The sequence below is a fragment of the Triticum dicoccoides genome, chromosome 3A (assembly GCF_002162155.2).
Source record: "Triticum dicoccoides isolate Atlit2015 ecotype Zavitan chromosome 3A, WEW_v2.0, whole genome shotgun sequence".
NCBI classification, from domain to species: domain Eukaryota; kingdom Viridiplantae; phylum Streptophyta; class Magnoliopsida; order Poales; family Poaceae; genus Triticum; species Triticum dicoccoides.
In genome coordinates, this window is record NC_041384.1 from 631,292,199 (window position 1) to 631,318,454 (window position 26,256).

A 26,256-nucleotide genomic window follows, 5' to 3' on the forward strand; every position below is an offset into this window, starting at 1 on the left:
CACCTCTTCCTTCGAGCCTGTCGCCGGCCCGCTATCATATCATCTTTACCGCTCTCTAACAATCCTAGGACCGAATCTGCGGTCAACTTGTCCACCCCCTTTGACAATGTCCCGACGGAGTTCATCCGTCTTAGCAACTAAGCTGTAGCCCAAACTTTACAGTAAACCTGTTGCCAGAATGATGATATGACTAGAACGTAGAGAGAACATTTAACTTTATCCTTACAGTTTGGAACAAGTAATGTGGTTGGTCCATTCAGTATGGCCTTGAAGGTTAATTGTTTTGATTGTCCAGCTGGGCTTTTAACCGCTCGCTAGTGGTAATTGCAGTTCCTTCTTCATGCTCACACACATTGCTCGAATGCAAGGTTTTGAGTTCTTTAATGTGTCTGCATCACTTTGCTAGAATAGAATATTAATGAGACGTTGATGTCCCATTTTAAGAACAAGGGTATAAGCATCTATTGAAATAAGTAGTTTTGTTCAGTCTCCACCTTAAGTGGTGGGGAATGGGTACATTTGGCTGAGTTAGTAACTATATGTACTAAATGTGCCTTTCTGGATAGTATACTGTAAATTTTGGTGAGGTTATAGGCACAGCAATGTAAAACAGAAGACAGTGGTAAGTTTCAAGTCTTATTAGCCTCTAGACTGTGATGGAAGGTCTGGGTACATTGTACCAGGGAAATACTAAATGTCAGCAAAAATAGGAGTACATTCTACCCTGGAAGCACTAAATGTCATCTACAAAATTGGGAGTCGATATTTTCCTGACTACATGTCATCTTTTAAAAAAAAAGTGAGCACATAGCACCATGGAAATACTAAAATATCAGCTAAAAAACAGGTCTCGCCAGGATTTGAACCCAGGTCGCCAGATTCAAAGTCTGGAGTGCTAACCACTACACTACGAAACCATTTGTTGAGTGTGATCCGCTGATGGTTATATTTCTGTCATTTGGCTTACAGACAAAATATTTTCCGTTATTCCATTGTTCCTTCTAAATTTCCTTACATTTGTTTTGGACTTGCTTCAGTTTGCCATTTGGCAGCTAAATGGAGCAAGGAATATCTGACGAATACTTTTTCTTTTGAATTGATTTTCGCCAAAGGCTCCATTGTGTGGGTATGATAATTTTGTCTCATTGGGTTGCTATTACAATTTACTGCGTGTTTTGAGTGTTTGTTTTGTGTTTTTCTCTTCTTCATTAAGCTTCAAGAATATTTATGCACTTAACAACACACATCATATGAGAGGAGATGCATTGGGACAACCATTGGATAATTTCTTTTATCTAGCTTCAACATGCTTAGCTAGTAGTGGATTTCAACCACTTGTTCTATGGCATCTTAAAAAATGAGCACATGGCAAAGACATTCTTACTTATTAGCACCAACCTCGTCGTGGCAGGCCCACCCTTCTTACACGTCTCCGATGTCTCACTTCTTTTGATCAGTAGTTGTAACCGTGCCTCCATACGAAGAGAACGTAGATAAGACATTTCACTTTATCCCTACAATTTGGAACAAGTATTACAGTCGGTCCATTCAGTCAGTATGACCTTCAAGGTTAATTGTTTTGATTACCCAGCTGGGCTTTCAATCGCTCGCTAGTGGCCATTGCAGTTTGTTCTTCATGTTGACTCACATTGCTAGAACACAATTTATTTTTTCTGGTATGGGTCTGCATCACTGATAGAATATAATATTAATGAGACATTAATGTCCCGTTTTAAGAACAAGGGTATAAGCATCTACGGAATTATGTAGGTCAGTCTTCAACTTAAGCAGTGAGGAAGGGATACATTTGGTTGCAGCGACTAATCTGAAGTTGGTATCTATAGGTACTGAATGTGCCTTTTTTGGTAGTGTACTATAAATATTGGTAAGGTTATAGTCACACCAATGTAAATTACTAGAGTTATGTTCAAGTGTTATCAGCCTCTATTATTTGTACCATGGAAGGTCTGGGTACACTGGGAAATACTGAATGTCAGCATAAATAGGAGTACATTGTATTGTACCCTGGAAACACTAGATGTCAACTAAAAATTTGAGTACACTGTACTATGGAAATACTATATTGTTAGATAAAAAAGTAGGTCTCGCCGGGATTCGAACCCAGGTCGCCAGATTCAAAGTCTGGAGTGCTAACCACTACACTACGAAACCATTTGTTAAGTTGATCCACTGATGATTATTATATTTCTGTCATTTGGCTTACAGACAAAATATTTTCCTTTACTCGATTGTCCCTGTTAAATTTCCATCTGTTTTCTTGGACTTGCTTTAGTTTGCCACTTGGCAGCTAAAGTGAGCAAGGAATATCCAACGAATGTCTTATTTTATTTTAGTTTTTCAATTCATTTAGCCAAATGCTCTATTGCGTGGTACAATAATTTTGTCTCATTGAGGTGCTATTCGGATTTACGAAGTGTTGACTGTTTTTTTGGTGTTTTTCCCTCTCTTTATTAAGCTTCAAGAATATACATTGTGCACTTAACAACACACAATATTTGAGAGCAGATGCATTGGGTCAACCATTGGATAACAAAATGTATCTAATTTCAATATGGTTAGCCAGTAGTGGATTTTCCAGCACTAGTTCTATTTCACCTTACAAAATAAACGCACGACCTAAACATTGTAACTTATCAGCACCACCCTCGCCGTGGCCGGTCTCTGATATCTCACTTCTGTGGATCAGTTGTAACCATAGCCCCCCTTCGACAATGTCATGACAGAGGTAATACTCTCTTAGCGACTAAGTTGTAGCCAAACTTTACTGCAGTAAACCTGTTGCTTGAATGATGATACAAATAGAACGCAGATAAGACAATTCACTTTATCCTTACAATTTGGAATATGGTTGGTCCATTCAGTATGACCTTGAAGGTTAATTGTTTTGATTGCTCAGCTGATCTTCCAACCACTCGCTAGTGGCCATTGCAGTTCCTTCTTCATGTTCATGCACATTGCTAGAATACATGATTTGAGTTCTTTAACATGTCTGCATCACATTGCCAGATTGGAATATTAATGAGGCATTGATATCCCATTTTAGAAACAAGGGTACATCTATCGAACTAACTAGGTCAGTTGAGTCTTCACCGTAAGCAGTGTGGAAGGGGTACATTTGGTTGCAGCGAATGTGCCTTTCTTGATCGTGTCTGTAAATTTTGGTAAGGTTATAGTCACACCAAGGTAGATCAGAGGACAGCGGTATCTTCAAGTTTACCATGGAAGGTTATTAGCCTCTAGACTGAGAGTAGTTGTACCATCGAAGGTTATTAGCCTCTAGACTGAGAGCAGTTGTACCATGGAAGGTTATTAGCCTCTAGACTGAGAGTAGTTGTACCATGGAAGGTTAGTAGCCTCCAGACTGAGAGTAATTGTACCATGGAAGGTTAGTAGCCTCCAGACTGAGAGTAGTTGTACCATGGAAGGTTAGTAACCTCTAGAGTGCGAGTAGTTGTACCATGGAAGGTTATTAGCCTCTAGACTGCGAGTAGTTGTACCATGGAAGGTTTGGGTACCAGGGAAACACTAAATCTCAGCAAAAAATAAGAGTACATTGTACCCTGGAAACACTAAATGCCAGCTAAAAATTTGTGAGTCGATATTTTATCCAATACTAAACGGTCAGCCCAAAAAAGAAGTGAGTAGATTGTACCATGGAAATACCAATATGTCAAATAAAAAAATAGGTCTCGCCGGGATTCGAACCCAGGTCGCCAGATTCAAAGTCTGGAGTGCTAACCACTACACTACGAAACCATTTGTTGAGTGTGGTCCACTGATGGTTATATTTATGTCATTTGTCTTACAGACATAATGTTGATGGTTCCTGTTAAATTTCCTTCCGTTTGTCAATTGTACAGGTCTGCATCACGTTGCTTGAATATGAATACAATATTAATGAGGCATTAATGTCCCTATTTAAGAACAAGGGCATAACCATCTAGTATCATAATAACTAGTTCAGTTCAGTCTCCACCATAAGCAGGCCGTGTGGAAGGGGTACATTTGGTTGCAGCGATTAATCTTAAGTTAGAATATTGGTACGCAGCAATGGCAGACAGATTGACGAACTTTATGACTGCAGATGCACTCCATATTCTTGCACGTAAGGAAATTGAGGAGAATGGCTGGATTCCGTGATTTCAACAGAAAACTGGTGAAACTGGAATGGGTACTCAACTGGACTACCTTTGTGACAGCAAGGGTGATCTGCCACATATTGATCACATACAGACTGATCACCGACGCACACAAGTTTGATAAGGGCATTGAGCTGCCACTAGCTCTTTCTGGTATGGCGGGAATGAATGTGCTCAATGTATCTTTAGGGCTTGATCTATTTAAAGCATTTGCGCGAGAGAGAAATCAGCAGACGCATCAGGACTGAATGTTCTTGGCAGTGTAGTGTAAATTTTGGTAAGGTTATAGTCACACCAATGTAAATCAGAAGACAGAGGTATGTTCTAAGTGTTGTTAGCCTCTAGACTGTGGTGACAACCCATATATGTAACCTGTTATGTATGATGAATTTGTCTCGCCGAAAGATTCTCTGGCTACGCCAGCATTAGTGGAATTACATCATGACTTACATAGACAACCCGACCTGGATCCACCATTTGCACAGATTTTTTAAAGTAGAAAGCAAAGGAAGTGTTTGTATTGTTTAGCCCTTCACCTAATGTACTAACAGATGCTTAGGCGACTTTTTTGCAAGCCTTAATTTCTTTTTGGCTTACTGTTTCTATTTAATGTTTCATTGTGAATGTTATTTGTGCATGGTTTTTGATACTTATTCTTCAACACATTTCTTTCACTTGTGAGTTTTGTAGCACGGGAGGTATGTGCCTTGTAGCAGGGAAAGAAGCGTGAGTACACAGTACCATGTAGATACCAAATGTCAGGAAAAAAAAAAGAGTCTGAGTACATTGTAAACTGAAAATACTAATCTCTAACAAATATGAGTACATTGTAAATGGCTAATGTTAGTTTTAAACTAAAAAAATGAAGGTCTCGCCGGGATTCGAACCCAGGTCGCCAGATTCGTTTTAAAGTAGAAAGCAAAGGAAGTGTTTGTATTGTTTAGCCCTTCACCTAATGTACTAACAGATGCTTAGGCGACTTTTTTGCAAGCCTTAATTTCTTTTTGGCTTACTGTTTCTATTTAATGTTTCATTTGTGAATGTTATTTGTGCATGGTTTTTGATACTTATTCTTCAACACATTTCTTTCACTTGTGAGTTTTGTAGCACGGGAGGTATGTGCCTTGTAGCAGGGAAAAAAGTGTGAGTACACAGTACCATGTAGATACCAAATGTCAGGAAAAAAAAAGAGTCTGAGTACATTGTAAACTGAAAATACTAATCTCTAATAAATATGAGTACATTGTAAATGGCTAATGTTAGTTTTAAACTAAAAAAATGAAGGTCTCGCCGGGATTCGAACCCAGGTCGCCAGATTCAAAGTCTGGAGTGCTAACCACTACACTACGAAACCATTTGATGACTGCTGTCACTGGTAATTATATTTGTCTTAGTTATGCTAGATGTTACACAAAAAAAAGTAGGTCTCGCCGGGATTCGAACCCAGGTCGCCAGATTCAAAGTCTGGAGTGCTAACCACTACACTACGAAACCATTTGTTGAGTTTTTTCGCTGGTAACTCTATTCATCTTATAGACCGAGCATTTTCCTTTTACGTTTGGGTTAAATTTCCTTTCTGGTTTTTTTTTTGGACTTGCTTTCGTTTGCCACTTGGCAGCTAATTGGAGCAGGGTATATCCGACGATTATAGCTTCCTTTGTTTTCCTTGTTCATACCAGCGTTTTCGCAAAAGACTCCATTGCCATCATCTACCATTCTCCGGCTATCCTCCTAGGACCGAAGCGGCCCCCAATTTGTCCGCCCCCTTCGATATTGCCACGACGGAGGTGAAATGCCAGCATCGTCTTCGTCACTAATCTGTGGCTGAGGTCATGCCACAATGGGAGAATGTCACCGCTGTGGCGAAGAGGCGGAGTAGACGAGTTCGTCGGACCTCACGCGAATCTACACCAAGATTCGGAGGCCAGAAATCCAGTTTACTAATTTCCACAAAAAGAATTTACTAGTTGTGCGACGGATGGCACTGCCGATACCAGAAACGCCAGCCATGCCACTCACAGTCCACTTCGCTAGACTCCAAACGCAGTACAGTACAAATTACAATGTACCAGTGGCCTCGCACGCGTGGCACCGCGGCAGCCTGGCCCTGCAGCACTTTTCAGTGAGGCGAGCGTACTACCAACTCCGTCGGCTCCCGGGCCGTTGTTCGATCGCACAAACCGTATCAGCTTAACGAGAGGGCTGTCCACGTGTGCATCGCCCCGGCCATTGGCCGGATTCGGGGAAACGTGGTCTCCCCGCTGCCCTTCGCGCACCCTATCCTCGCCCCGCCCGCTCGCCAATCACGCGCCCCCGCAGCGCCACACGTAGGCGCCACCCCGTGCCGTGCGATCTCATAAAATGTGGCCGCGCGGCCGCAGAGCAAAGTCCCCCAAGATACAGCACCCTCACAGCCACAGACGACGCGCGAAGCGATATCACGAGTGAGAGTCTAGGGGCCATGGCACAGTCGATGCTCATGTCCGGCGTCAACGGCGTGGCCTCCGGCAGGAGCCTGCTGCAGGCGGCGCGGCCGTCGTCGGCGTCCACGCCCTTCTCGCGGCTCGCGCTCTCCTCGTCGTCCTCGGCGGCGTACTACAAGCACATGCCGTCCCTCTCCGTCCGGACCATGGCCCTGTTCGGCAAGAAGACCAAGGCCGCGCCGGCCAAGAAGGTTCGAGCCTAGCTACCTGATATCTTGTTCACCAATGCAGGTCTGCCTCTGCTTGTTTATCTGACGCTGGATGGCCTTGTGTTTTGGTTATATGTATATAGGTCGCTGCCCCCAAGCCCAAGACGGAGGACGGCATCTTCGGCACGTCCGGCGGGATCGGTTTCACCAAGGAGAACGAGCTCTTCGTCGGCCGTGTTGCCATGATTGGCTTCGCCGTGAGTGCTCCTGCGGCATGCACGTTTTTGTTGTTGCTTTTCTTTTATGTGTGGATCATTCCAAGCGTAGAATAACAACAGAACTAGCTGCTGAACAAACAACAGAACTAGTTGATGGTTTTATACTATTCAGTTCAAAGTTCAAACTCAAACATATAGTCAAGAAGAGAAACTAGAAACCGAGGGCAAATTTACCAAAAGCTTACACAATCGCTCAAAAAGAAATTCCCATGTGAATTAATAGGACGGAAGGGAAAAAGCTTAGGTTTTTTTAGGATAATATATAACGGTGCAGGCTACTTACAAATATGTGGATTTGCTATATAGTGTGGAATTTAAACTACTCTAGTATATTTCCAATCAAAATAATAAATAGTTTAAAAAAACTTTGGCAAATTTCAGTGATTTTCTGTAATTTGTTCAAAGGAAGTTATAGTGTGTTTCTGTAAATTGTATGAGAAAATTACTAGTTCCTCCCAACCATATTACTTGTCACAGCTTTAGTACAACTGCGGAAGTAGCTTAATTCTTTTAGGGAAACTTTACTGGCTTAGTTAACTAAAGAATTATACATAATTTATAATATGTTTTCTTAATTATTTAAATTTTTATTTTTTTCCTAATTTTTCATAAAACAAAATCGTAATGCAAATTTAGTCTAAAGATTATACTACTCTATAGAATGAGAAGGGTTTAGAATAGGACTGAGACTCAAGAGAATTGTTTCTTTTTTGCGGTAACTCAAGAGAAGAACACTAAACTTCAGAATAGTATTTTGCTATGCTGCATCGAAATTATGTTTAGACGGCAGTGTACATTGCACTACTAGTGAAGCAAAACAAACTTCTCTTACGAAGGGAACAGTCAAAATGAACTTCTTACAAAGTGAACGGTCAGGATGAACTTCTGAGCGCCTGATGATAACTGTTTTTACTGTTGATATCAGGCATCGATCTTAGGAGAGGCCATCACCGGCAAGGGCATCCTGTCCCAGCTGAACCTTGAGACCGGCATCCCGATCTACGAGGCGGAGCCCCTCCTCCTCTTCTTCATCCTTTTCACCCTCCTCGGCGCCATCGGCGCGCTCGGAGACCGCGGCAGGTTCGTCGACGAGCAGCCCACCGGCCTCGACAAGGCCGTCATCGCCCCCGGCAAAGGCTTCCGCTCCGCCCTCGGCCTCAGCGAGGGAGGTACGTAGCAGTTAGCTAGATCGATTTCCATGGCGTCTTCGCGCCTCTACGACATGCATGTCTGATGATTTTGTACGATGCATGCTGCAGGGCCGCTGTTCGGGTTCACCAAGTCGAACGAGCTGTTCGTGGGGCGGCTGGCGCAGCTGGGGATCGCCTTCTCCATCATCGGGGAGATTATCACGGGCAAGGGCGCGCTGGCGCAGCTCAACATCGAGACCGGGGTGCCCATCAGCGAGATCGAGCCACTCGTGCTCTTCAACGTCGTCTTCTTCTTCATCGCCGCCATCAACCCCGGCACCGGCAAGTTCATCAGCGGCGAGGAGGACGACTAGAGATCACGCGCGAATGCTTTTTGGCCATTAATTGTACGTCCGTCCGTCCGTGCTTTGCTTGTTTGTTGTGTACGTGAGACCTTGGGGTGTACTTAGGTGTAAGAAAGAAGTTGGTCGTTGCCTTATGAAAAACAAGAGCTAGCAGCTAATTTGCCATGCATGCCGACAGTTGCGGATCTATCGTCTCGGATTCTTGATCGTTCCCTTCTACCTTAATGAAGCGTACAGTAAAATTCTTGAAATGAAAAACAAAAGGCACGACTATATGCAAGCCGCCTCGAAAAAATCGTGCAAGTCGATTTTGCCCAGCCGCTCGATTGAAATCCTCCGGCTGGGCACCCTTCCTCCTCCGGCCTCTCCTCTTCTTTCTCCTCCAACAACTCGCCTCCATGTGTTACCTCTGGCTATGACCTCGCGTTGTCCCCGCCTCCAGCGAAGTCATTGTCTAATCCGAGCGGGAATAAAAAAAACTAATGGCACCCCCACCCGCACCTGTCACGCCCTCGCCTCGCCTCCACCTGCCACGTCATGTCCGACGCCAGCTTGTTCCTAGCTCGGCCTCAGAGCTCCACTCTGCCTCCCTTCCTTCTTCATGAAAATCGACTTACACCAATGCGATTTTCAGGAACCTTATGAATAGCAGATGAAAAAAAAATCAGTTGTGAACTACAAAAGGCACCTTGACCTATCTTTTTTTCTTGAAGTGATGGAGTATTTTCAGAGACAGACAAATAACGGTCCATGGCAACCTTTGTGCTTACCAATGATGTCGCATGCCATCGTGAGAAGGATAACAGAAACAACCATCTTTCCAGTACTAGAATCACCACAATCGCCATTGGTTTTGCTAGTCACAATAGTCATCCGTCTCGAAATACAGGATCAATTTTATTGTTCAAAACACACGGCGAGGGACACGCTGCATGCTTCTCTAGCCCACATCTAAGATTATCACCAGCCATTATCGAGGAAGGTACTCACTCTCGTGCACAGCACCACCACCGCATGGAACCAAAGCATCGGATGGTCATTAACTTCTAAACGGTCCACCAGATCAAATGAGCAACATGCTAAAACCTACACTCATTATTCATTGGTATCGTAGCAAGCACCGTCAAAACAAAGGCAGAGCGGGAAGGACTTATTCCAACCTAAGAACACTGCATTCCACCACCCCTTCGCCATCCTCCCCAAGATAGTGTAACACAAAAGCATTACCATTTCCTCGCTTTGCCACTGTGGATCTATGCAAGGTACACACACCAACAAAGGCTATGAGGGCCTTTTCGGACCACCACAAGGTTGTGGATATCAAAATGTAACAAAAAACCCAATGAAAAACCATATCAAACCTAAGTTATCGATTATTTTGTTTCTCGTTACCGACATGGTATGGGAATCACTAAGCATTTAATAGATTTTTCTTGGAGCTGTACATCCACACAAGTAAATATTGTTATGTCTTCCTGCAGTTCGTGTTCCATCATTGTGCATGTAAACAAGGATCAGTAGAAAGTGGTTATGGTATTGACCAGATAAGTATAATTTGATTTTTGTTGGTGTTTGCTGATCGATACAAACATATTTAGTCATCAAATATGCAAAAGTAAAATAAAATATTATTGCCTCATCTTTAGCGTCAACTTTGATTATTGTGGTAAGTGTAGAAACCATCCCAAAATAATTTGTACTCCCTCCGATTTATATTATTTGTCGCTCAAACGGATGTATCTAATTTCGCAAAAAAAAACCGGATGTATCTAGCCTGTGGGTTTTCAACCTATGAACTCCATTTTTTTTCCGGAGCTTACCATTTGATTTTGTTGAGGAGTAAAAAATTTGACAAACTTATAACGGCACGACACAGTGCAACAAATGTCAAATACATATGGGCTTTATGTGGGCCTTCTTTTGGACCAAGGTGGGCTTTCACTTGTGCACTAGGCAGACTCACTAAAGCCCAACTAACTTATGTCACGGTGTCTGCCATCTTCTTCCAATATGCTGCTTCTTTTTATCATTCGAGGTTGAAAGAAGTCTATTTTCAACCTCAAATGTGTCTCAATGGACAAATACCATAAAAATGGATGTATCTAAAACTAAAATACATCTAGATACATTCATTCCCCCGACAAGTATTTCCGGACGGAGGGAGTACATTTTTAACCCTGAAATCTTTGAAACCGGATAAATTTGCCCCTTGAGCAGTTTTGTAATGATTTAGGTGGTTTTGGGAGATGGCGTCATCTTCCTCCTCTCCCTCTCTCCTGCATGTCATTCATCCGACACCATGGACGCCGATGCTCGCCACCGAGCTGCTACAGTGCCGCCTCGGGCCTATATAGCTCGCCCCCGAGTGCCCTAGCCCATCTATCCCCTGCCCCTCCCCTCCTCTTTGCCTCTCATAGAACGAACTGCATGCCCCGCGCGCGCCCGTGCTGCGGACACCACCGCCGCCGTCGCCACGCACAAGGCCACCGGCTACCTTGAGCCACGCCGCCAAGTCACAAAGCTTCACCGCGCCTCCCTTGTTTATTCTGCAAAAGCGACTGCACCTAGTTGCCCTAAATTACAGCCTGCAGTCCTCTTCACCGTGTTTGGCATGCCTCTGTCGTGGCAAAATCCCTAGCTTCGACGAGCTCGGGCGCCTCTGTCGCGTTCCTCGAGCTACCTCCGGTGTTCCTGATGGCTGACGCTCCCGGCGCCTCCTGACACTGAGCTCCCTCCTCCGTGATGCGGTGCTCCGGTAGCCACCGCAGCCGTCCTCCCTGACCTGTCGCGTGGTGCAGGGTGAGATCCTCTCTCATTGCAGCGAGAGCTCCCAGCCTAGTCATCGGCGCCGCGCGCGATAATAGTAGAGGCGGAATACCTGTACTCCTCCCTCTTGCTCTTCTCCGACCAGAGCACGTCGTGTTGGGGAACGTAGTAATTTCAAAAAAATTCCTACGCACACGCAAGATCATGGTGATGCATAGCAACGAGAGGAGAGAGTGTTGTCTACGTACCCTCGTAGACCGGCAACGGAAGCGTTGACACAACGTAGAGGAAGTAGTCATACGTCTTACCAATCCGACCGATCCAAGTACCGAACGTATGGCACCTCCGAGTTCTGCACATGTTCAACTCGGTGACGTTCCTCGAGCTCCGATCCAGCCGAGTGTTGAGGGAGAGTTTTGTCAGCACGACGGCGTGATGACGGTGATGATGTTCTAGCGACGCAGGGCTTCGCCTAAGCACCGCTACGATATGACCGAGGTGGAATATGGTGGAAGGGGGCACAGCACACGGCTAAGGAACGATCATGAAGATCAACTTGTGTGTCATGGGGTGCCCCCTTGCCCCCGTATATAAAGGAAGGAGAGGGGGAGGTGCGGTCGGCCCTAGGGGTGCGCCTGGAGAAGTCCTAATCCCACCGGGAGTAGGACTCCCCCCTCTTGCCTTGTTGAAGAAGGAAAGGGGAAGGGGGAAAGAGGAAAGGGGGGCGCCGCACCCCCCTTCCTTGTCCTATTCGGACTAGGGGGGAGGGGGCGCGCGGCCTGCCCTGGCCGGCCCTCCTCTTCTCCCTTAGGGCCCATGTAGGCCCATTAACCCCCGAGGGGGGGGGTTCCTGTAACCCCCCGGTGCTCCGGTAAAATCCCGATTTCACCCAGAACGTTTCCGATATCCAAATATAGGCTTCCAATATATCAATCTTTATGTCTCGACCATTTAGAGACTCCTCGTCATGTCCGTGATCATATCCGGGACTCCGAACAACCTTTGGTACATCAAAACACAAAAACCCTAATAACGATCGTCACCGAACTTTAAGCGTGCGGACCCTACGGGTTCGAGAACTATGTAGACATGACCGAGACACGTCTCCGGTCAATAACCAATAGCGGAACCTGGATGCTCATATTGGCTCCTACATATTCTACGAAGATCTTTATCGGTCAGACCGCATAACAACATACGTTGTTCCCTTTGTAATCGGTATGTTACTTGTCCGAGATTCGATCGTCGATATCTTAATACCTAGTTCAATCTCGTTACCGGCAAGTCTCTTTACTCGTTCCGTAATACATCATCCCACAACTAACTTATTAGTTGCAATGCTTGCAAGGCTTGAGTGATGTGCATTACCGAGAGGGCCCAGAGATACCTCTCCGACAATCGGAGTGACAAATCCTAATCTCGAAATATGCCAACCCAACAAGTACCTTCGGAGACACCTGTAGAGCACCTTTATAATCATCCATTTACGTTGTGACATTTGGTAGCACACAAAGTGTTCCTCCGGTAAACGGGAGTTGCATAATCTCATAGTCATAGGAACATGTATAAGTTATGAAGAAAGCAATAGCAACAAACTAAATGATCAAGTGCTAAGCTAACGGAATGGGTCAAGTCAATCACATCATTCTCCTAATGATGTGATCCCGTTAATCAAATGACAACTCATGTCTATGGCTAGGAAACATAACCATCTTTGATCAATGAGCTAGTCAAGTAGAGGCATACTAGTGACACTCTGTTTGTCTATGTATTCACACATGTATTATGTTTCCGGTTAATATAATTCTAGCATGAATAATAAAAATTTATCATGAAATAAGTAAATAAATAATAACTTTATTATTTCCTCTAGGGTATATTTCCTTCACTTCGGCGCCGCCCACGACCATTGTTGTCCGACTCCGTTTCCCCGCCACTCGCTGATGCACAGGGCATGTGAGATCCACCAATGGCCACCCAAGAGGAAGTGGGGACCAGAGCGGATGCGGCGCCCAACGTCATCGGGTTGTCACTCAGCCGCACCAAACCCAACGCCTACGTCCTCTAGTGGGGGCTCGCCAAGTTCGCTAAGAGCATCTCCAGCCGTTCGGCCCCCCAGGGCGCTAAAAAGAGCGGTCTGGGGGTGAACCGACGCTAGTTTGGCCCCTGGGGGTGACCTAGCTCCCAGTCACGCCCCCAGGACGCGGAAAATTCTAACTTGGTCGTTCCCGCTCACAAAAGACGTCACAAGTCCGGCGATCACAAGTCACAATTCGGCATACAAAAAATAGAGCGGCAGAAGTTCGCGTGCGCAACACATCACTCGGCGGGCTCTGCCCTAGGCGTCGGCGGAGTTGGTGTGCGCGGGGTTGGCGGTGTCGGAGCTGCTTCTGCGCTGGGCGGTGTCGGCGCGACTTCGGTGCTGCTGGGCGTCGTGGAGGCATCATCATGCGGGCTTGGCGACGGCGGCGGCATGGGCGTCGGCGTCGGCGACGCTGTTGAGGGAAGCTGGTTCAGGATGAGGCCGTGCTCCGCCAAGTACCATGCCTTGACCGACTCGTCGGTGCTCTGGAGCATGTCCGCCCCGCCAAGCAGGAAAGCCAGGTCGGTGTTTCTCTTCTTCGCGGCGACGTTGGTCCAGAGCAGGTCGAGCTTGACGGCGCTGCTCGACATCAACGCCGACCACCGTGCATCGGTCTTCTCTTCACGAAGGATGGCTGAAAGAACATGCGGTGCCCTCATGTTTGGTTTTGGTAATTGATGACAATCTCTATGGACTATGGTTGCCTTGAGTTATATTTGAAGGTTTTGTCCATAGGCTTTTCTTGGAGTACATGTGTTGGTTTCAAGGAGAGTTTGTGTCGACCAAGGTGCTATTCAAGGAATTATCCAAAGATTGGTCATTTGAGAGTTGAGCTTATTGCAAGCATGTATTTTCCAAGGAAGGGTTCTCACCATTTTCTTTTGGGACTTTTCTCATTTGCTTCTTATTGATATTTCTATCAAGATTGTGTTAGCCCATGTCGTTAGCTTTCCAACATACTTGGTTTCGTTGAATTCGGAGTCTGTTTGCAGAAGTTGTGGCTATTTTGGTAAAGGCTGCAGCGGTACTACCGTGGCTAGAGCGGATGTAATTTTTTACTACCGCTCCAGAGCGGTACTACCGCGGCTCCTGAGCGGTAGTACCGCTCCAAAGCAGTACTACCACGGCTCCTAAGCGGTAGTACCGCTCCGGACCAAAATCTCGTGTTTTGCTCAGCGGAAGTAGGCTCGGAAGTATTTTTTTTGTACCGCTCGCAAGCAGTAGTACCGCTACCATTTGCGGTAGTACCGTGAGGACGAGTGGTAGTACCGCTCCAGCGGTTCTACTGGCCTTTTTCCTCCTCGCTGTTGTTTTTCAAAGGGGTACTACCGCCCTAGCGGTAGTACCGCTCCTTGGAGCGGTAGTACCGCTCTGTGCGGGCTATGAGCATAACGGTTGGATTTTTCCTACCTATAAAAGGGGGTCTTCTTCCCCAATGAACCTTATCTTTTGAGCTCGTGTTCTTCCCCCATGGTTGACCTTCTTCGAGCTTGCTAACTCTCAATCCCTCCATGGGTTGTTGCTAGTTTTTGAGGGAAAAGAGAGAGGAGATCTAGATCCACATTTCCACCAATCACTTTCTCCTCTATGTGAGGGGAACCCCTTGGATCTAGATCTTGGAGTTCTTGGTGTTCTCCTTGTTCTTCCTCTCATCTTCCTCCCTAGCATTAGTTGCTTCGGTGGGATTTGGAGAGAAGGACTTGGGCACTCCGTGTGCCCCTGCCATTGCATTTGGTGCGTCGGTTTGAGTTCTCCACGTGATACGTGGAAGTTACAAGTTGAGAAGCTTATTACTCTTGGGTGCTTGGTACCCTTGAGATTGTTACTCTTGGGTGTTTGGACACCCTAGAGCTTGTTCCTCTTGGGTGCCTTGGCGCCCTAGACAGTTGGTGTTGTTCGGAGCTCAATCATTGTGGGTGTAAAGCTCCGGGCAAGTGTCGGGGTCTCCAATTAGGTTGTGGAGATTGCCCCGAGCAATTTGACGGGTATCGGTGACCGCCCCCAAGGGTTGCCAAAGTGTACGGGTTCGGCGACCGCCCCCCAAGGGTTGCCATTTGCACGGGTTCTGTGACCGCCCTCAAGGGCCCCTTAGTGGAATCATGGCATCTTGCATTGTGCGAGGGCGTGAGGAGATTATAGTGGCCCTAGTGGCTTCTTGGGGAGCATTGTGCCTCCACACCGCTCCAAACGGAGATTAGCATCCACAAGGGTGTGAACTTCGGGATACATCGTCGTTTCCGCATGCCTCGGTTATCTCTTACCCGAGCCCTTTACTTATGCACTTTACTTTGTGATAGCCATATTGTTCTTTGTCATATGTCTTGCTATCACATAGTTGCTTATCTTGCTTAGCATAAGTTGTTGGTGCACATAGGTGAGCCTAGTTGTTTTAGGTTTTGTGCTTGACAAATTAACCGCTAGGTTTATTCGCATTTGTTCAAACCTTAACCGTAATTATTTTAAAGCGCCTATTCACCCCCCCCCCTCTAGGCGACATCCTCGATCTTTCAATTGGTATCCGAGCCTCGTCTCTCTTTATTAGGCTTTACCGCCTAGAGAGTAAAGATGTCGACTAGGGGTTTAGGATTCTCTGACACTCTTAGTTTCGATGGCACAAATTTTGATGTTTGGGTAATTCGCATGCTTAATCTCTTTAGGGTCATGGACCCAAATTTAGAGTGAATAGTACATATGGGGTTTTCTCCTCCAAAGGATCCCCAAAGATTATCTTTAGAGGATGATACAAACTCTTATCTCAATGCTCAAGCTTCTAATGTGCTTTTCGATGCTTTGAGCAATGTAGTTATATTTCAACTCATGCCGTTCCGGGATGCTAATGAGTTGTGGACAAAGCTTCAAGATAAATATGGCGTGTCCAAGTTTTGTGGGAATGATTGTTCTCCCTCCACATCTGGCCGTATAGTCTTCTCAACTTATTCTACTTCACCTACATGTGGTTTTCCACAAGGTAATGATATGGTGAGTAGAGTTGGTCATTGCAATGATGATAGTAAGTTTATTGTGGATGATCCTTCATCACTATCTTATTGCAATGCTCCTTCTTTGGGCTTTAACACTTCGAGCACTCCAAATGTTTCACATGCTTGTGTTGATAGTCCTTGCATATCATGTAGAAATTTCTTGACTAAATCTCATGATGATACGTTTACTATGTCTTGTTGCCATGATAAAAATGCATATATGTCCTTGAATTGTTGTGCTAACAATGTAGAGGAAACCCGACACCCCATGGAACAATATGTGGTCTTGAATGGTGCTTCAACAGATCCTACATCATCATCTATTGCATTTTTCCTTATGGCCAAGGCTTCAAAGGTATCTTCCACTTTGAATCCCAATATATCTTGTGATGATGGCAAGAGTGATGATGATGTTGATTATGATGAAGAGAATGATAATGTTGCCTCCTTAAAAACTAAAGGGGAAATGATTTTTAAAGCTCTTCACAAAAATAAACTTGCTCGTTCCAACTTCATGGAAATCATGTCTATTGCCATTGAAGGCAAGGAATACATTGAGGAGTTGGAATCTCATCTAGAGGAGCATGAGGTCACCATTGATAAAATGGAAGCTCATGAGCGTGATTACGCAAATGAGATTGCGGACCTCTCTCAAGCTCTTGAACTTGAACAAACCACCAAGGAATCTCTTGAGGAGACTTTTGCTCTAGAATTATCTAGAGCGAGGGAATCTCGTGATAGAGCTCTTGAGGTGGCCAATGATTTTTAAACTAAAAATGAGGAGCTTGAAGTTGCGCATGCTAAACTCCTTGAGGACTTTGAGCACCTCGAAAATGGCTCAAGGGTCATTAAGAGTGAGCTCATCAAACTCACCGAGTCTCATGCTCAACTTAAAGCTTCATATTCAAAAGAGCTTGCCAAGTTGTCTTCTCCTCTTGTTTCTAATGATGATGCTTGTGCTACTAACCCTATCTCTTGTGAAACATCCATATTAAAGGAGAATGTTAAGCTAAGGGCTCAACATGAGTTGCTATCTAGCAATTATGGGATGTTGGAAGAAAATCATGTAAAGCTCACAAGCTCTCATGATGATCTTCTAGTATCCCATAATGTGCTAAATATAGCTCATGAGGCCATGCTTGCTAAGGTAACATCTAGTGAGCCTCATGTGGATACTAGCACTACTTTTGGTCAAAATGATATATTGCCTTGTGCTAGTCCTCGCGATTCATCCATGCATAACATTGGTACATCTTGTGATGAATTCCTTTCCTTGCCTTGTTGCTCTAATGATGAAGCTTATACTTCCTCTAGTACTTGTGTTGAGACTAACCATGCAGAGGAAATCAAAGAGCTCAAGGCCCAAGTCACTTCTTTGAAGAAAGACTTGGAAAAGAGTCATGAAGGGAAATTCACACTCAACAATATCTTGTGTGTGCAAAAATCCCCCAATGACAAAGGTGGACTTGGATTCAACTCCAACAAGAAGAAGAAGTCCAAGGTGAGCAAAAAGAAGGGCGAAGAACAAGTCAAGAATTTGGCCAAGATTGTTTGCTTCAAGTGCAAAGTAGAAGGGCATCATGTTAGATCTTGCCCATTGAAGAAGAAGCCCATTAGTGACAAGCAACAAGGGAAGCGGCCACAAATTCACTCTCATTCTCAACCTCAAGTTGAAGAAAGGCCTCTTCCCAATAAAACTCAAGCTAATGCTTCTCAAGTTGAGAAATCAAGTGAGAAGAAAGTAAAGAGTAGACGTTGCTACCTATGTCATGAAAAAGGTCATGTCGCTTCTTCATGCACAAATGGTACCTTATCCAACCCTATTCTAATTGATGATATCTATTCTCTTGGGAAGGATAAGGTTGGCAATGTGTTTGCCAAATTTGTTGGTGCTCAAAGTGGTGTCAAGAAAAGAACCATTTGGGTAGCCAAGCCTATTGTGACTAACCTCTTAGGACCCAACTTGGTTGGGGACCAACTAGCTCATGCTTGATCAATAGGTGTTCTTGGAGGTCATTGGAGATTTGGCTACATTATGAAGAATTAAGGGGACTTCATCATTCTTATTGTCTCAAGCCAAGTCATTCGGATTATCAAGTTTCTATCTTATATCCAATGTTCCTCCTTGCGGTAACTCATGCTTAAAGTGTCTACATTGATAGTTACTTGCCCCTTTGAATGTTTGGTTTCGCCTTTGTGCATCTTGGTCATGTCTTAGTTGGCTCTTGTGAGAGATTAATGGAATATCCCATTGTGGGGGAGTGATGTGCTTTGTGCACCTCACAATCCTATAAATGTGTGTACATGAGGAATACCATCTAGTATTGATATTACAAGATTATCTAGTCGCTATGTGGTATGTCTTCTCATGAGAAATTCAAATTCTAAATAGTCCATTAATTATCTCTTGTTGGATCCTTTAATTGCCTCTTGTCTATCTTTAATTGGTATCACATTATGGGGGAGTAATATGCTATGTGTATATTACTAGCCTAGAAAATGTGTACATTTGAGATATTGTCATCTAGAGTTGATATTGTAAATTATCTTGTTCCTAGGTGGCATATTAGCTCTACAAGTTGCAATTTGCTTTTTGTTTGGTGTGAAGATGATGTCGGATATCCTTGCTATCTACCACCGGGAGTTATTTCCATTTACTTCTTGTCTTTTGACAATTGGTACTCACTTGTGTGGTAGAATTTATTGATCACCTTTACATTGGCTTTTGATTTTATTTGCCTTTTCTCTTGCCAAGGAATGTATCAACTCCCTTTGTTTTCCATACCACTTGTGGATCTTGTTTATTTCTTGATCCTGTCTAGTGTTTTCTAGATATAGTTAAAGTGGTGATCCCACCTTGTGCATTTTGTATTCAAATGAAAATTCTCTATAATGCACTAGTCTTGGGGGAGCTATCCTATTTTCTATAAAACACTCTTGCGATCCTTATCAAGTGTGTGTTGGTGGAAGGCAAGCCGTTTTCGTTTTGGTACTTTGTGCCATCATGAAACTTTGTAGAGAGCTTGGTTTGTTTGGAACCATGCTCTCTTTTGGGGGTTTGATATCTTTTTTTAGTGGGTATCAATGGATATCTCATTCCTTGATGTATCTTTCAATTGATATCCTCCAAGTGATGATTTATTCATTTGGTATCTTTTCTTCTCTTGGTATTTCTTTGTCATTTGGTATTGGTTCTTGATAGTCTTGAGCATGCATATTAACTTCGTGTAGTATCTTTGGCATGCTTTCTTTCTTTGACCCAATATATAGGGGAAACTCCACCAAGTCTCAAATTGGATGAGATGTGCATGAAATTCATTTTCGTATCTATATGCACATTTTTATGTGGAGTTTGTCCTATGTATTGTTGGTTCTCTAACTCTTTGGTCTCAATGAGTTTGGGTACCATTTTGTTTGTGTTGTTGTTCTAGGAACAATTGGAGATACATTGGATGCTCGGCTCACTCACAAGGAAGGCGTTGTCATCATGTGCTTATTGGAGTCGAGCTAGGATGATCAATGAACTACTATCTACCTTCAATTGGTATCTACTACATCCTTCCAATGTTAACTCGGTAACAAGTATCTTCATATTCTTCATGCACACATTTCTTGCATCAACCTTGTGTAGGTTGTATCATGGCATGTTATTCATTCATTCTTGTGATACTTGTTCCCTTTCTCAAAGCATCCCAACAATGATCTCTTGTTGCTACTTGTGATGTCTTTGATGGGTGTGTGGTAGGAATTCATTTATATACAATAAGACCATATCTATCCATGTGCTATGCTTCCAAGCAAATATCTTATTGGTATATGTATGACCACCCTTTGGATATATTGTTCCTCGTGTTGTAACTATTTCGGGTGTACATCCTTGTTTGTAGATAGATATCATCATGATTTCGTCTACCTAGAATCTTATACACTTGGGAGAAGTTGCATATCTAGTTGATATCCTTTCTTTCATGTCCACTTTGTCTTTCTTATGATATTTCTTTGGTGGCTCCATGAAAGCTTTTTCCTTGAGTGCATGTCTTCTATCGTTGCATCTTGATGCACTCTTGTGTGGTGAAGATTATTTTTCCTCATGAATATCTTTATGAGGCTTTTGCCATCTTAATTGGTATCCCTCGTCTTGATGAGGCTTTCATCTTCTATCTTCACCACGGGTTGTCACAACCATAGGTTCTTTATATGCTTATTAGTAATCTTGTGGACCCATTTGCTAGTTGTGTGTGGGAATGATAGGTTGTGCACCATGTGCCTCATTCTTTCAAGACTTTATTGATGCTTAATGCTCATCCGTACATTAGTCTTCTCAAGTGCATTGCCTTGACTCACTCACATCATTTTGGTTGAGCCCATTCTTAAGTTGCCTCTTTACTTGTTGCTCAACCATGTGTTTGTTGCAAGTACTAGGCTTTGTTTCCTATGCTCACTTGCACTTGTTGTAAGTTTCTATTGATTTTGGGGGAGCTATGATCCTATTTTGAGCACTTTGTATCCAAATACAAAATTTCTTATGTGTGCACAAATCATGGGGAGCTTCTCTAGTTTCTTCAGAACACTCCTTTTCTCATATCATAATATCCTTTATTCATGTAGCTCGTAGGATCTTTGGTCTAGTTGGTTCAATTGATATCCATTGATTGCTTGCTTCAATTGGTACCTTTTGATTGCTTGATTGCTTGTGTCTCTCTTTGTTATGTCCTTGTGGCATATCATTCCTTTAGCAATCTTGGTGCCTCAATATAGTTGGCCTTCCTCCAAGTATTACCGTTGGATATGTGTATTGCATTCCACTCTCTTGTTGAGAAATACACAATTTATGGAGGAACACAATTTATATTGACCTTCTAAGCTTTTCGCCCATTTTGGCAATCGATGCCAATGGGGGAGAAGTTTCAGAGAGTTTTGTGGAGAAGTCTTCAGAGTTTTCTCCTTGCTTTGGTTTTGTTCCTAAGCATTTGCATCTCATACGCATGCATTATTGGTTGTTGCATTGCTTGGTGATGCATAATTCCTTGTATAAACTCTCTTGAAAGTGATACGTCTCCAACGTATCTATAATTTTTGATTGCTCCATGCTATATTATCTACTGTTTTGGACTATATTGGGCTTTATTTTCCACTTTTATATTATTTTTGGGACTAACCTATTAACCGGAGGCCCAGCCCAGAATTGCTGTTTTTTGCCTATTTCAGTGTTTCGGATAAACAGAATATCAAACGGAGTCCAAACGGAATAAAATCTTCGGGAACGTGATTTTCTCACCAAACGTGATCCAGGAGACTTGGACCCTACTCCAAGGAACAAAAGAGGCGGTCACGAGGGTGAGGGGCGCCCCCCCCCCCCAAAGCGCGCCCCCTGCCTCATGGGCCCCTCAGTGCTCCACCGACGTACTTCTTCCTCCTATATATACACACGTACCCCAAAACAATCAGAACAGGAGCCAAAAACCTAATTCCACCGCCGCAACTTTCTGTATCCACGAGATCCCATCTTGGGGCCTGTTCCGGAGCTCCGCCGGAAGAGGGCCGTCATCACGGAGGGCTTCTACATCATCATAGCCTCTCCGATAAAGTGTGAGTAGTTTACCTCAGACCTTCGGGGTCCATAGTTAGTAGCTAGATGGCTTCTTCTCTCTCTTTGAATCTCAATACAAAGTTCTCCCCCTCTCTTGTGGAGATCTATTCGATGTAATCTTCTTTTTGCGGTGTGTTTGTTGAGATCGATGAATTGTGGGTTTATGATCAAGTCTATCTATGAATAATATTTGAATCTTCTCTGAATTCTTTTATGTATGATTGGTTATCTTTGCAAGTCTCTTCGAATTATCCGTTTGGTTTGGCCAACTAGATTGGTAGTTCTTGCCATGGGAGAAGTGCTTAGCTTTGGGTTCGATCTTGCGGTGTCCTTACCCAGTGACAGAAGGGGCAGCAAGGCACGTATTGTATCGTTGCCATCGAGGATAACAAGATGGGGTTTATTTCATATTGCATGAATTTATATCTCTACATCATGTCATCTTGCTTAAGGCGTTACTCTATTTTTAACTTAATACTCTAGATGCATGCTGGATAGCGGTCGATGAGTGGAGTAATAGTAGTAGATGCAGAATCGTTTCGATCTACTTGTCACGGACGTGATGCCTATATACATGATCATGCCTAGATATTCTCATAACTATGCTCAATTCTGTCAATTACGCAACAGTAATTTGTTCACCCACCGTAGAATACTTATGCTCTTGAGAGAAGCCACTAGTGAAACCTATGGCCCCCGTGTCTATTCTCATCATATCAATCTCCATTACTTTAATCTTGCTTTGCTTTTTTACTTTGCCTTTACCTTTTACTTTGCATCTTTATACCAAAAATACCAAAAAATATTATATCTATCAGATCCCACTCTCATAAGTGACCGTGAAGGGGTTGACAACCCCTAATCGCGTTGGTTGCGAGTAGCTATCGCTTTGTGCAGGTACGAGGGACTTGAGCGTGGCCTCCTACTGGATTGATACCTTGGTTCTCAAAAACTGAGGGAAATACTTACGCTACTCTGCTTCATCATCCCTTCCTCTTCAGGGAAAACCAACGCAAGCTCAAGACGTAGCAGTCATCAACTACCAAAATGGGGGAGATTGAAAGAACATGCGGTGCCCCCATGTTTGGTTTTGGTAATTGATGACAATCTTTATGGACTAATGGTTGCCTTGAGTTATATTTGAAGGTTTTGTCCATAGATATTTCTTGGAGTGCATGTGTTGGTTTCAAGGAGAGTTTGTGTCCACCAAGGTGTTATTCAAGGAATTATCCAAAGATTGGTCATTTGAGAGTTGAGCTTATTTCAAGCATGTCTTGAAGAAGAAGATTGTTTGATCATTCATGTTTACTGTAACGCCTTCAACGCCTACACAAATGACTTCGTTTTGGTCTATCTCGATGACATTCTGGTCTTTTCGAAGAACAAGGAAGATCATGCCAAGCACTTGCGTTTGGTGCTCGATAAGCTCAGGGAACATCAGTTCTACGCCAAGTTCTCAAAGTGCGAGTTTTGGCTCGATGAGGTTCTCTATCTTGGGCATATCATCTCTGCCAAGGGCATTGCGGTGAATCCTGAGAAGGTGTCTGCAATTGTGAATTGGGAACCACCTCAGAACGTGAAGCAACTCCGCAGCTTCCTTGGTCTCGCAAGCTACTGTCGAAGGTTCATGGAGAACTTTTCTAAGATTGCGAAGCCTCTTTCAAACCTTCTCCAGAAGCACGTCAAGTACGTTTGGTCTCCGGAATGTGACATCGCTTTCAACACTTTGAAAGAGAAATTGGTCACTGGTCTAGTTCTGACTCCTCCTAATGAATCCAAACCGTTCGAGGTCTTCTGCGATGCCTCTCTTCAAGGTCTTGGTGCAGTGTTGATGCAAGAGAAGAAAGTTGTGGCTTATACCTCTCGTCAGCTGAAGCCCAACAAGAAGAACTACCCCACTCATGACCTCGAGTTGGCGGCAGTTGTGCATGCTCTTTTGACTTGGAGGCATCTCTTATTGGGAAGAAAAGTGGACATCTTCACGGACCACAAGAGCCTCAAGTACATCTTCACTCAGCCTAATCTCAACCTCAGGCAGACTCATTGGGTCGAAATGATTCAAGAGTATAACCCGAGTATCTAGTATACTCCAGGCAAGGCCAATGTGATTGCTGACGCATTGAGCAGGAAGGCTTACTGCAACAATCTGATTCTCAAGCCTTATCAACCCGAGCTTTGTGAAGCTTTCCGCAAACTCAATCTGCAAGTTGTTCCTCAAGGTTTCCTCGCCAACCTTCTAGTCTCTCCTACCTTGGAAGACCAGATTCGCGAGGCTCAACTTCTTGATGCTATGGTGAAGAAGGTGAAGATTAGGATTGCCAAGAGTCAACCCAAGTACAAGTGCTACCGCCTTGATGACAAGGACACTCTCTTCTTCGAGGATTGTATTGTTGTGCCCAAAGGTGACCTTCATAAAGTTATCATGAACGAGGCTCACAATTCACTCCTCTCCATCCACCCTGGGAGTACGAAGATGTATCAGGACCTCAAGCAGGCTTATTGGTGGACTCGAATGAAGCGCGAGATTGCTTAGTTCGTGAACGAGTGTGATGTCTGCAGAAGAGTGAAGGCAGAACACCAAAGACCAGCTGGTCTCCTCCAACCTCTTGCCATTCCAGAATGGAAGTTTGACCACATTGAGATGGACTTCGTGACTGGGTTTCCAAAGTCCAAGCGTGGCAATGATGCTATATTCGTTGTCATCGACAAACTCACTAAAGTGGCTCACTTTCTGCCTATCAAAGAGTCTATCACTGTAGCTCAATAGGCAGAGCTGTATACATCTCGGATTGTCTCTCTGCATGGTATTCCGCAGGTGATCTCTTCAGACCGTGGCAGCATCTTTACCTCCAAGTTTTGGGATTCTTTTCAGAAGGCCATGGGCACCAACTTCCGCTTCAGCACAGCTTTCCATCCTCAAACTAGCGGTCAAGTAGAGTGTGTCAATCAGATTCTTGAAGATATGCTCAGGGCTTGCGTTATCTCCTTCAGTTCGGTATGAAGTGGGAAGATTGTCTTCCATATGCCGAATTCTCCTACAACAACAGTTTTCAAGCAAGTTCGGGCAAGGCCCCATTCGAAATTCTGTATGGCAGGAAGTGCCGTACTCCTCTCAACTGGTATGAAACCGGTGAACGTCAACTTCTTGGAAATGACTTGATCACAAAGGCAGAAGAGATGTGTAAAGTCATTCGTGATAACCTCAAAGCAGCGCAATCGTGACAGAAGAGCTACTATGATAATAAGCACCGTGATTTGGCTTTCGAGATCGGAGACCATGTTTACCTCCGCGTTTCTCCAATGAAAGGTACTCGTCGCTTAGGTATCAAAGGGAAGCTTGCCCCTAGATACGTGGGTCCTTTCAAAATCGTCAGCAAGAGAGGCGATCTCGCCTATCAACTTGAGCTTCCTTCAAACTTTGCAAATGTGCACGACGTGTTCCATGTCTCTCAGCTCCGCAAGTGCTTCAAGACTCCTGACCGCACCGTCAACTTCGAAGACATTGATATCCAAGAAGATCTCTCTTATCGTGAGCACCCCGTTGCTATTCTTGAAGAGACTGAATGCAAGACTCACAATAAGTCAATCAAATTCCTCACAGTCAAGTGGTGACACCATTCCGACCATGAAGCCTCCTGGGAACGCGAGGATCACCTCCGTTCTGAGTACCCGGCGTTCTTCCAGTCCTAGATCTCGGGACGAGATCCTTTCGTGGTGGTGGAGTGTTGTAACACCCCAGATGTAATTTACCTAATATGTACTCCAACTCTTGCTGTTTCCGGCGCTAAGTTATTTTATTTCCTCGGGTTCGGGTTTTTGTCTCCGTGTGTTGTTGTCTTTGTCATGCATCTCATATCATGTCATCATGTGCATTGCATTTGCATACGTGTTCGTCTCATGCATTCGAGCATTTTCCCCGTTGTCCGTTTTGCATTCCGGCGCTCCTATCTCTTCCGGTGGTCCTTTCTACCTTCTTTTCGTGTGTGGGGGTTAAAAATTTCCGGATTGGACCGAGACTTGCCAAGCGGCCTTGGTTTACTACCGGTAGACTGCCTGTCAAGTTTCGTACCATTTGGACTTCGTTTGATACTCGAACGGTTAACCGAGGGACTGAGAAGGCCTCGTGTGTGTTGCAGCCCAACACCCTTCCAATTTGGCCTAAAACCCACCAAAACCCTCTCCATCATCTAGAGCGTTCAATCTCGACCGCGTGGCCGAAAACCGCACCTCATTTGGACTCTCCTAGCTCCTCCTATGCCTATAAATAGCCC

At 44.3% G+C, this 26,256-nt stretch overlaps 2 protein-coding genes and 5 non-coding genes across 7 annotated transcripts in view; 2 read left to right on the plus strand and 5 right to left on the minus strand.

The window, feature by feature from the left end:
* LOC119269735 (TLC domain-containing protein 2-like) overlaps positions 1-4,687 on the plus strand; it is a 15,029-nt gene extending 10,342 nt beyond the window's left edge. The window contains exon 3 of the mRNA XM_037551641.1: positions 4,106-4,687. Within this exon, the coding sequence (XP_037407538.1) occupies positions 4,106-4,408 (303 nt within the window). The 3' untranslated portion in view covers positions 4,409-4,687. The remainder of the gene's footprint in view (positions 1-4,105) is intronic.
* TRNAQ-UUG lies at positions 846-917 on the minus strand. Its single transcript has one exon. It is a non-coding gene; the product is annotated as a tRNA-Gln (tRNA).
* Positions 2,101-2,172, minus strand: TRNAQ-UUG. The gene has a single exon. It is a non-coding gene; the product is annotated as a tRNA-Gln (tRNA).
* Positions 3,706-3,777, minus strand: TRNAQ-UUG. Its single transcript has one exon. It is a non-coding gene; the product is annotated as a tRNA-Gln (tRNA).
* A 755-nt stretch (positions 4,688-5,442) lies between the features above and the next one.
* On the minus strand, positions 5,443-5,514 carry TRNAQ-UUG. The gene has a single exon. It is a non-coding gene; the product is annotated as a tRNA-Gln (tRNA).
* Positions 5,515-5,582: 68 nt separating this feature from the next.
* Positions 5,583-5,654, minus strand: TRNAQ-UUG. The gene has a single exon. It is a non-coding gene; the product is annotated as a tRNA-Gln (tRNA).
* An 883-nt stretch (positions 5,655-6,537) lies between these two features.
* Positions 6,538-8,754, plus strand: LOC119269736 (photosystem II 22 kDa protein 1, chloroplastic-like). The gene is made up of 4 exons (XM_037551642.1): positions 6,538-6,834; positions 6,936-7,049; positions 7,996-8,239; positions 8,330-8,754. The coding sequence occupies exons 1-4, from the start codon at positions 6,622-6,624 to the stop codon at positions 8,572-8,574; spliced, it is 816 nt and encodes a 271-aa protein (XP_037407539.1). The 5' UTR covers positions 6,538-6,621; the 3' UTR covers positions 8,575-8,754.
* Positions 8,755-26,256: the final 17,502 nt, after the last annotated feature.